The sequence below is a fragment of the Cynoglossus semilaevis genome, chromosome 2 (genome assembly GCF_000523025.1).
Source record: "Cynoglossus semilaevis isolate Cse_v1.0 chromosome 2, Cse_v1.0, whole genome shotgun sequence".
Lineage (NCBI taxonomy): Eukaryota > Metazoa > Chordata > Actinopteri > Pleuronectiformes > Cynoglossidae > Cynoglossus > Cynoglossus semilaevis.
Window position 1 is genome coordinate 16,592,035 of NC_024308.1, and position 11,108 is coordinate 16,603,142.

The 11,108-nt window shown below is 40.2% G+C and overlaps 1 protein-coding gene across 3 annotated transcripts in view; it reads left to right on the forward strand.

The window, feature by feature from the left end:
• Nucleotides 1-11,108, forward strand: part of clocka (clock circadian regulator a) — an 18,554-nt gene that overhangs the window by 5,850 nt on the left and 1,596 nt on the right. For 2 of the 3 annotated variants that reach the window (XM_025065508.1, XM_025065510.1), the window contains exons 2-22: nucleotides 4,292-4,477; nucleotides 4,565-4,653; nucleotides 5,028-5,087; nucleotides 5,189-5,337; nucleotides 5,433-5,524; nucleotides 5,608-5,697; nucleotides 5,780-5,900; nucleotides 6,303-6,416; nucleotides 6,506-6,624; nucleotides 6,984-7,066; nucleotides 7,600-7,706; nucleotides 7,814-7,961; nucleotides 8,066-8,141; nucleotides 8,227-8,368; nucleotides 8,474-8,574; nucleotides 8,678-8,842; nucleotides 9,040-9,198; nucleotides 9,302-9,508; nucleotides 9,603-9,790; nucleotides 9,938-10,217; nucleotides 10,947-11,045. In XM_025065508.1, coding sequence (XP_024921276.1) covers nucleotides 4,634-4,653; nucleotides 5,028-5,087; nucleotides 5,189-5,337; nucleotides 5,433-5,524; nucleotides 5,608-5,697; nucleotides 5,780-5,900; nucleotides 6,303-6,416; nucleotides 6,506-6,624; nucleotides 6,984-7,066; nucleotides 7,600-7,706; nucleotides 7,814-7,961; nucleotides 8,066-8,141; nucleotides 8,227-8,368; nucleotides 8,474-8,574; nucleotides 8,678-8,842; nucleotides 9,040-9,198; nucleotides 9,302-9,508; nucleotides 9,603-9,790; nucleotides 9,938-10,217; nucleotides 10,947-11,045 — 2,520 coding nt within the window. In that variant the 5' untranslated portion in view covers nucleotides 4,292-4,477; nucleotides 4,565-4,633. The remainder of the gene's footprint in view (nucleotides 1-4,291; nucleotides 4,478-4,564; nucleotides 4,654-5,027; nucleotides 5,088-5,188; nucleotides 5,338-5,432; nucleotides 5,525-5,607; nucleotides 5,698-5,779; nucleotides 5,901-6,302; nucleotides 6,417-6,505; nucleotides 6,625-6,983; nucleotides 7,067-7,599; nucleotides 7,707-7,813; nucleotides 7,962-8,065; nucleotides 8,142-8,226; nucleotides 8,369-8,473; nucleotides 8,575-8,677; nucleotides 8,843-9,039; nucleotides 9,199-9,301; nucleotides 9,509-9,602; nucleotides 9,791-9,937; nucleotides 10,218-10,946; nucleotides 11,046-11,108) is intronic. The other variant, XM_025065512.1, reaches the window with a different exon arrangement.

Below are 11,108 nucleotides of genomic sequence, written 5' to 3' on the forward strand. Positions count from 1 at the left end.
AGAGAATTATTGATAAATAACATCCTGGCAAGTAAAGACTAGGACCTGTGGCCACATGTTCATGGACGGCAACTTGCCATTTGTTTGGTGTGTTGATGAGTGCTCCCATAAGTGTTGCTCGCCATATGCAGATGACAGGCTTTGTTTGCAGACTATCAACCAGTATAGAACAGTTCCAATGCACACAAAACACACAAAATCACAAATACACAATCTGCTTGGGGAAAAAAACCCAGCATCATTCGCATCATTCAGACTCAAAATCATTTTTATAATCACACGTATGTTAATGATTACAGCTTTGTTCTTTTTTTAGCCAGTACTTAACCTTTGTTCTAAATACTTTTATATCATTAATTAATTTGATTGCGCTCGTTAATTTGTTCTGCCCTAAATGGAAAAAACAAACTGTCCAAATGTAGTTCTACGGTGTCGTGTTTTGCAGTTCCATATGCAACACTTTGTTTTGCTGTTGTAAGGTTTTTGGATTGTATTTCCCAGTAATGTCTGTTGCTTTCTGAACCTTAATGAACTACCTGTCACTGCAAGGCTGTTGACAGAGTTCTGTTCAGAGTTCCTGTTCTGCTCAGGAACTCTACAGGCTCGTGGCCCCTACCAATCACAGCTGCTTGGCTCCTACACATTCCTGTTTGTGAACTGTAAAGTGGAAAGGCCGGACAAAGACCTGTTCTGGGCCGCTTACTCTATAGATGTGTTTACATAGAGTGGAAACAGGGTTGGCTGTCCTGTAACAGTTACAACGTTGTAATCAATGTGTGAAGTGTATGTATATGCAGTATATGCAACAACAATTCTGATTGGTTCTCAAACCCCAGACATCTACACACTCACTCTTCTTTGTTTTTGATAACTAATTATATAAAAAGTATCACATACCACCTGAGTGAGATTCAATGTTATGACTGAATCTGCCATCTTAAACAACATGGTGTAGTCTGTTATGGTAGGGGGCGTTGTGAGGATTTCACAAATCCCTTCTTCTCAGATGTCAAAGTGGGACTTGAATTGGTAAGGACAATGCAAACGGTTGCCATGACATCAGTTTTTGTAAACATGGAGAAGAACCCACTTCAGAACAACCACTACTAACAACACTACTTAAGAACTACATTTTCTATTGTGGTTTTTTAATGCAGTGAAAAGGTCATTTAGATGATCACTAAGAATAAATAGCAACATAGATTTGCTAGAGTTTCCTTATCTACATGTTGTACCACTATAGATATATTCTTACTCATGGCTGCTGCATCATTTGATGGTTTTCTTTACTGTACACAGTGCTTATTTAAGCTTCAAAATATGTCCATACCATTGAAATTGCTATCCTCTCTAATTCTCTATAAACACTTAACACAGCTTCATGATTAGAACAGTATTTTCATAATGGATAAGCTAAATGATAATTAAAGATGCTTTCTCCACCTGTAATTTTCTTTTCCTTTGAAACATATCCAAGTTGAAGCCTTACCTAGCAAAGAATGGAAACTACATTCTGTGTGTTTGCAAAGACAAATATAATTATTTAGTCTTAAAACTCCACTTTAAAAAAAAGATCTTTAGAGTTGACATGGTACCATGCATAACATCTTAGGTTCCTGTGAAACATGAAAGTCTCCACAGTTAGAGCCTAGGCCACCGACAGCATCAGCTGTGGAGGAATTCAGTCAGGCTATTTTTACTCTGTATGGTGAAGCCCGTTGCTATGGTGTTGCCCATTGGCACCGTTGCTACGCTAGCGCCTTAGTAAGAGGTGTGGCTGGGTACGTGACGAGCAGCACCACGGATCCTCTTCAGAGTGACTCATTTGCTCGAAGCTCGCCTGCCCTATATTCCGTTATGATTATTCATGCACACACCCACACACATAAACAAACACATTTGGGCTTTGAGCATTAGAATAATGCTAAGAGTTTCCAGCCAAACTTAATGTATTTAATGGTGAAAAGTCTGCGGCAGGTGCTAATCTTATTACATCTGACAGTCAACATGTTGGACTTTCAGGACCCCCCCTCACCGCCCCCCCGTCTGTCGTCCCTGTGCTTAGAAAAAACCAGGAAACACTTGTATATCATGTGATCAAGGAAGGAAACATGATATACAGACATGTTGAAGGCACACTCGTTCATTTTATAAATGTACTTTCTCAGTAAAAGCTCAATTAACCCATGTGAAATGACTGGTATTTGTATATGCGCTGAAACTGCTAACTGAGTTATTGTGGAGAAAAGAAAGATTTTGCCTGTGGAGATGTGATTAAGCTAGATCTGTGAAGGCGGAGGAAAGTAGGTCATTGGGCCAGCAGGTCACTGAAGCACAGATGACATCACAATTATACAAGCCCTGTTCCTCCAGTTATAGAACACTCACTGCTGCAGCAACTGCTGCATCATTCTCTGGTGCTCCATTGTCGGTGTGTTTTCTTTGGCTCTTACTCACCATTCATTACTATTATTAACATTGTGAACTCCGTAAAAGGGATACTTATTACAGTTTTAGGCATCCTTTTTAAAAAAGAAAATACTGCGGTCAGAACAAAACAAAACAATCCCTCAGTCCCTATGTTTCCTTTACTCCAATCCATGAAGAATATGTTTGAAATACATCAGTCTATTTCCTTTTCCGCTGTGAAGGTGATAGGGCCTAGTGTTTTGACAATATAGCAGTTTATGATAGGGCGCCTTTCCCTGTAGCTGACTTGTGAGTCACATGCAGTGAGCATGGAAATATGAATGCATAGCTCAAAGTCACTGGACTGTAATAAAACCTGCTCCTCCTCTTACTGGAGGAGTGTAAATATTACACATACTACAACTCCATATATTTTTTTCAGCAGCAATTTAGCTTTCAGGGTAATTACAACTGCTTGGAAAATGATAAAATACTTCCAACATTAATTATGAATGGAGCCCAAATTAATTCTTTAATGTGATGATTGACTGCAGTCTTAGCTTTGTTTTATTCCTTTAATTTAAATATGAGGTAATAACGCTCACCTTTAAATCTAAGGGTGTTATGAGATGGACATCATTGTCAGCATTTGTAACACAGTACATTGCACAACAATACAGGGATTTGCACACCTTTACAAAGAGGCTAATATCCTGACTAAAGCAGGAAATACTGTATATGGGTCAGATATTTAGGCTAGGGACTCAGCAATGGGTCAGATATTTAGGCTAGGGACTCTTTAGGGCTAGGGTTTTCTTTTTTGTAGTAATTGTATGCCTGTCTGTTCTGGGAGGAGGGACAATTTGGTTAACGACCCCTGTCTGACCCCTTTCTCTGGCTCTTCTATAAGTGTCATTTGATCAATTGTAGGTGTGAAGCATCTTTTTTATTAACTTGCGGGGGGTTATATTAGACAAGATGTTTAAAGTTCATAGAAGCTTCTTCTAATACGGTGAAGAAGATTGAGCCATGTGGTTATTTGATACCAAGTCTGAAGTTTCATAAGATGGAAAACTCTATAAAGTTTGATGTGATATCTCCTCACAGACCCACTATCTATGGTGAGACGAGCAAACTGTCTGCTGATTCATTTTGATGAAGCTCAATGGAACAAGATGTTTGATGTGTCAGATTCAGAAACACTTTATTGATCCCCTCCCCATTGATCATTTGGAGAAATCACCCCCCTTTGTGTATTTTGGATATAAAATACTCATGACCAAATATAAATACCCCTATGTTTTTGACAGCAGAACAAATATGATCCAAGGGAAATCCCAACCAAACAAAATGGAAGTGCAAAATCTTCACAGCGGGGTCATAAGTCCACATTTATAACATGTTGTTATTATTGTTATAGTTCCCACTGATAGAAGTGGTATTTTTACAATGTGCTGAGAGTGTGTTTAACTCAGATTAACTGACTCAAAAGTCAAGTGCCACGAAGGCACTTTAACACAGTTCTCCTGACTGGACTGGAGAATGTATAATGCATAGAGAATGCATTAAAGTAGATGATAATCTATATTTATTCATTCAGATAAATCAACATTCTAAAATATAACAAAAGATAATTTTAATAATTGGCGGGACAGAAAGAAGACAAATTCCAATCCCTACTGTTGAATTATTAATATGGGAAAATTGTCAAGAGAAATATGCAAAAGTATAACCTAAAATTTAGCTACATAGAGTGGTTGTCATGGTGGCATCTACAACCTGTCAAGAGTTACATCCTTCAAAACTCAATTTTAACTCGGTCAGCTATTAATTTCCTGACGCCTACTATTTTTTTTTTTTTCTTTTACTTAATCCTTTCCAGATTCAGATGTTGCTGCCATGTGCCACACTCGCTCCCAAAGCAGAGGAAAAGCTCATCTCAAACACCTTTTGATCAAGGATACATTTTGGGATTGTCCTCCTGGACAAGAGGACCACTGGTCCAGGTTTTTCCACTCATCCAGAAGACTGTTCATCCTCACACAGGACTGACTGTAGTGTCACACAGGTACCATATGGATATTTTTTAAATTATTATTACTGATATTGTGATACAGCTGTTCAAGACTCTCATCGTGGACTGTGTCCCTCAAAGGTTCAACAAATGTCTACCTCACGACTGAAAGAGACCTCTGCAACATTTTGACCTGAAACGGGATACAAAATGACCTCCAGCATTGACAGGTGAGACAAATGATTCAGACTACCGGTAGTTTCCTCCATTTGTCTGTGTTTGTATTTGTCCATCCAGTGCTTGTCCTACTTTTGTGATTAGCCACCATAATGTTTGGACAATTCGAATACAGTACCACAAGAACAACAAAAGAGACAATACAGTAAGACAGTCATGTGGACTGGAGCGTGACTTCAGCGTATACATACTCTGTTGGTCAAGAGTCATAGGTCAAAATCACCATAACCTTCGGATTCTGAGATACAATTTGTAACTCAGGCACAATGTTGTGTATTTAAACAAACTACTGTATGCTGTATTACATACTCATTATTAGCTGTGGGATTTTACACAAATCATGACCTATTCACATTTTACTCCACAGAGATGACGGCAGCATCTTTGATGAGTTAATGGATGCAGAAGTAAAGGACAAAGCCAAACGGTAAGAGCCCTTTTCTTCATAAACTGATTAAAATGCCCTGTGTTACTTTCCACATTGTCAGTCTACAGTGAAAAGAGAAATTGTATGAATTGTGCCCTCAGTATGTCCCGGAATAAGTCGGAGAAGAAACGAAGAGATCAGTTTAATGTCCTCATCAAGGAACTGGGCACCATGTTGCCGGGCAATACACGAAAAATGGACAAATCCACAATTTTGCAGAAGAGCATCGACTTTCTGCACAAACACAAGGGTAAGACAGTTTAATTGTTGACACCATCACTGAGCTATGCCATATATTCTACTGGAGCTGGTTATTAATTACCTTTTTGCATAAATCCTTTTAAGAAATTGCTGCTCAGTCAGAGTCCACGGAGATCAGACAAGACTGGAAGCCCCCCTTTCTTACAAATGAAGAGTTCACTCAGCTGATGCTGGAGGTGAGCTAAAGTGTTCCTCACAATCTCCTTTTAACATTTACATGTATTCATTCAAGCGAATCCGTGTACAAACTTGTTTACAGGCTTTGGATGGGTTTTTCCTCGCGATCATGACTGATGGAAATATTATTTATGTTTCTGAGAATGTGACGTCTCTACTTGAACATTTACCTGTGAGTACAACTGGTTCAAGCTCCAAATACAAGACAACAATGTTGTACCTGTAAATATGAAGAGGTCATTTTTGTCTCGCAGTCCGACCTTGTTGATCAAAACCTGTTGAACTTCCTGCCTGTGGGGGAGCAGTCTGATGTGTACAAGGCCTTGTCCTCTCACATCATGGAGGGAGAGACAATCACACCTGAATATCTGAAGAGTATGTCCCACAGATTGTTAAACTAATACGTATTTTCTTGGTACTTTTCAATGTCTTGTTATGCTGCATGTTTATATGGACCATAGAAATGAAATAAAAATAAAGGTCTCTGAGTAGAAAAAAAAAAGAAATCTTGCACTGGATTTGTAAAATAACTGATTTTTACATAAAATCACAGTGCTGGTTAGAATTTAGAGGAAAAAGAGATTTGGACATGAGGTGCATGATCTGTTTTAGTACATTTATACTTGTTGGTCCAAGTTTTGTCATTGCCTTTTGTTTATTAGCCATCAAAAATGTCTGACCCAGTTGAACGTCTTGAGTTGAGAGTCAAGCCCAACTAAATTTAACTGTTTATGCTACTATTGCACTGCCTAATGGCCTGTTCTGCTCGTTCCTCAGCAAAGAATCAGCTTGAGTTCTATTGCCACATGCTCCGAGGGACCATTGACCCTAAAGAGCCCCCTGTGTACGAATATGTCAAGTTCATTGGAAACTTCAAGTCCCTGAATAATGGTGAGCCAGACAAAATAAAGTATTTTAAGCCTCGGTGTGAGTTCTCCTGGTCGTCAGGTCTAAGTTTACTGTGTTCACCTTATTTTCAGTGCCTAATTGTACCCGAAACGGTTTTGAAGGAGTAATACAGCAATCACTTCACTCTGCTTTTGAAGAGAGAGTGTGTCTCATAGCAACTGTAAGGCTTGCCAAACCACAGTTCATTAAGGTGAGAGTCATCAATGCACCATGACAAATCTTAATAGTAAAGATCACTCCAGGCAAACACACCTTTTCTAGCTAATAAAATGTAGAATTTTCTGTTGTTGTGAATGGACCAAAGACTCTGTCTCTGGCTCTGGCTTCATTTGTTATTTTAAATTATAAAGTTCAGTAGGTTCAGTTTAGTGGAGAATTAAAATAATGGAATAAATGAAAAACAAACAAAGCATGCAGTTAACCATTAGTTAGTTGTGGTGTAGTCAAATAAACTGTTAAATAATTAGAGTCCAAACACCATTCAGATCATTTAGGATAATAACCAGTGCTGTTGTCAGAATGCTGTTTACATTCCAGTGTCTTTAACAGGAGATGTGCACTGTAGAAGAGCCAAACGAGGAGTTCACCTCCAGACATAGTTTAGAGTGGAAATTTCTGTTCCTGGACCACAGGTGAGGTTATTTTCTAATTATCCACAGTTCTCAGATTCTTTTGTGCAGTTTTTAGCAGTGTGCAGTTTCAGTCCTGTAATTATTAGATCAGCATGCCTTTAACATGATGTGTAAAATCAGAAAGTGCCTCTCTCTAAGTATCTACTTGGTTGAGTAGAATATTTGGTGCTTGTGTATTCCATGTTTAAACTTTGTTCTTAAATCTCTTAAAGACTGTAATGTCAACCTGATAACACACAGGCCATCGTGGTTTAGGGGTCAGCAAGATGAAGTCACATGCTAATAAATGATCCCAGAACACATGATGTCTCCACAGTGTTTTCATTTAGCTGTGCTGCAGCTGAGCTCTCAAAGTGGGACATTCTGTATGTAGACAGTACTGGGTCCTAATCTGGCCTGCTGTGGAAACACAGTGGAATTACATGCTAAATATAATGTAAATATGACCCAGTTAGGATTCAGTGTATGCAGTGATGTGCACTTCCCAGATGTTTTCATCAGTGAATATAACAATAAAACAATTCCTTGTCCAGAGCTCCGCCCATCATAGGTTACCTTCCATTTGAAGTCCTGGGCACATCAGGCTATGACTACTACCATGTAGATGATCTGGAGACACTGGCCAAATGCCACGAACACTGTGAGTGAACCTCTGTTAGCACTCAATTGGCAAACATCATCATTTCTCAGCCTTTTTCTATGTTCTATATTGTGATCCTCTGTTGTTTTTTTTTGTTGTTTTTGCAGTAATGCAATATGGCAAAGGAAAGTCCTGCTACTACAGATTTCTTACCAAAGGTCAGCAGTGGATTTGGCTTCAGACCCACTACTACATTACGTACCATCAGTGGAATTCCAGACCAGAGTTTATTGTTTGCACACACATGGTTGTAAGGTACTTGAAAATTGTTTCCATCTGATAATGATTACATAAAATGAAAACACTCCAACATCATTTTCTTTATAACTTATTGTTATATTAATAATTTTGATACCCAGTTATGCAGAGGTGAGAGCGGAACAGCGCAGAGAACTTGGAATTGAGGAACTACCACCAGAGATTCCAGGAGATAAGGTTAGAAGAGTTTTATTTTCTAAAGTTCACACAGAACTAGTTCTGATCATTCGGAACTAAAATGCACCGCCTTCTGTCACGACAGTCCCAGGATTCAGGCTCCGAGTCCCAGCTCAACACATCCAGTCTGAAGGACGTTCTCGATCGCTTTGACAACAGCCGGACGCCGTCTGCCTCGTCTCGCAGCTCACGTAAATCCTCACACACAGCTGTGTCTGACCCGGCCTGTGAGTACTGTTGAAAACAGCTTTTTCATATTAGTTGGTGTCATAACCAAACATTAAAGTGAGAGCTCTTCATAGTTGAAGACGATATCGTGGTATTATCCTCAGCATCACAGATGAAGCTCCAGGGAGAACGGAGTACACCAGGTCGCCAATCTGTCTCTGCTGTGGAGATGACATCACAAAGAAGGTCATCTATCAGCAGTCAGGTACGTGAGTGAACAAAAGACAACATAATATTTGGTCTGTGTTCAGGAAATTAAATCATCATTATTTCATAATCTTAATAATTTTTTTTCTTTTGCTGTGCAGTCGATGAGCTCTCAAAATACTGGCCAAAACATCACTTCATCCATGGTCTGTCAACAACAGCACCAACTACAGCAGCAGCAGCACCAACTACAGCAACAGCAGCATCAACTACAGCAGCAGCAGCACCAACTACAACAGCATCAACAAGTTCAGAATCCTGGACAAGTGAGTTGACGTGCTAGACTCTTGTTACCCTGTCAGACAGATTAAACCTACAGACTTAGGGCAGAAAAAATCCATTAGACATTTGTTCCTGTGGGAATATAAAAAAGAATCCTGTCTTTTGCATTTGTAAATGTGAAACCTCACATTTCCCACATTTCTATCCTCTTCATTTTCCCCTGCTGTTGTTTCACCCACAGTCAATGGGGCAGTACTCCACCCAGTTAGAAGCCATGCAGCACTTAAAAGACCAGCTAGAGCAGAGGACCAGAATGATCGAGGCAAACATCCAACGGCAGCAGGATGAGCTGCGGCAGATTCAAGAGGAGCTGCAGAGAGTACAGGGACAGAGCCTGCAGGTGGGGCTGAGGAACTGATCCACAGTGAAGTGGAGACAGATTACCATGGACTGAATAGAGCTTTTGTTTTGTTTTAGTCAAAAAGTTTTCTTAAATGTTTCAGATGTTCCTGCAGAAAGGAAATGAAGAACTTAATCTTAATTCTACCCAGATGGGCCATGGGAATGCTGTGCAGCAAGGAGGGACTCTCAACATGCAGGGCCAGGTCAGGTCTGCAGGACCTTTGCAGAACAGCATAAAGCAACAGCATGCTGTTCAGCCCCAATCCCAACAACAAGCACTCCTAGAACAGAGCACAGCACTTTCTCAGGTTGGTTCACTGTTCATTAGTGCAGTGCTTTTATTAGACACGTTGAACAGACTTGAACTCAACCTCTCTGATTCTGTCTTTTTTTTTCCCCCAGTCTCAGCGCTTATCTCTCAATATGCAGCCTCAACAAAATTCACTGCCTGTGTCCCTCTACAACACCATGATGATCCCCCAGCAGAGTTCTGCTAACGTGGTTCAGATTGCAACCAGTTTAGGACAGAATACTGGACACAACACGTCTGCAGTGGCCACTTATTCCCAGGACGGTGCTGCTCAGATTCGGTTTGTATTGCCTTTACAAATATGTTGTACTGTTTCAGTAGTAGCACAATACCTGCACAGCATGCATGAACATCACAGCAGCAGTCTAGAACCAACCCTCCCAGTGAATTCTTTTTTTACGTTTTCTCTCCACCTGTTCCCCTCCAGGTTTCCTGCTGCTCCTCAGCTGCTGACAAAGCTGGTGACGGGGCAGATGGCGTGTGGGGCAGTCATGGTCCCCACCACCATGTTTATGGGTCAAGTAGTAACAGCCTTTGCTCATCAGCAGGGCCAGACCCAGAACATTTCCCAGCAGTCACAACATCAGCACCAACATCATCAACAGCAACAGCAGCAGCAGGAGCAGCAGGTACAGCCACAGTCCCAGATGACAGCCATGCAGCCTGGGCAAGCTCCTCTGGGCCAGCAGCAAACACAGTTCCTACAGGTGACGCTGACTCTGAATTATGTCTTTTCTCCACACGTCACACAACAGAAGACTGTTTCACAGTGCAGAGCAGTTGACACGGACATACTAATGTTTACAGGAGTTCAGCTGCAACACACAGAAAAAAGTCACATGCATAAGGTTGACATCTGACCAGACACATTTTCAACTTTAGTGATAATAATCGGCCTGCAGTGGTTCTCAAGGTATTATGGAAACAAAGCTGAAGTCACCGAGCTGAGCATCTCATCCTAACAACTAGTTAACTTTTAATCTTGCATCTTTGCATGATGTGAGATAAATGTTTATGGTCAAACGGGTGGAGATTTGAAGTGTTATAGGTTTTAATATTTATTTACAGTTAATCATACATGTTTATCCTGTGTATTTTGACATTGTTGTGTCATAAACGGCATGAGATGAGGCTGTTTCTGTTTTAGCAGACAGTTAATAGACAATGGATTGAAACTTATTAATAGTAGATTATTTTATGGAAATGCATTCAAATGCTCTATGTATTCAGATTACAGCGTCTAATTTAAACTAATGCTTAAATAAATTACCTTGCAGTGCTACAAGGATTCTGGTTAATCAAAGTATATTTAACATAAACAGTTGCAGTTTGTCAGTTTACTTGAAAAACATTGACTCTAAAATTGTAGCTCCAAGTCCAAATGGACATAACAGATAAGATTCATCTGAAACTGATATCCTTCTTTTTTTATGAAGGCTCCTCGTGTTCTACATGGAAACCAATCCACACAGCTAATCCTGCAGGCAGCCTTCCCACTGCAGCAGCAGGGTTCCTTTGGTGCCACCACCCAACAGCAGCAGCAGCAGCAGCAGCAACAACAACAGCAGCAGCAACAGCAGCAAACAATACAGCAACAA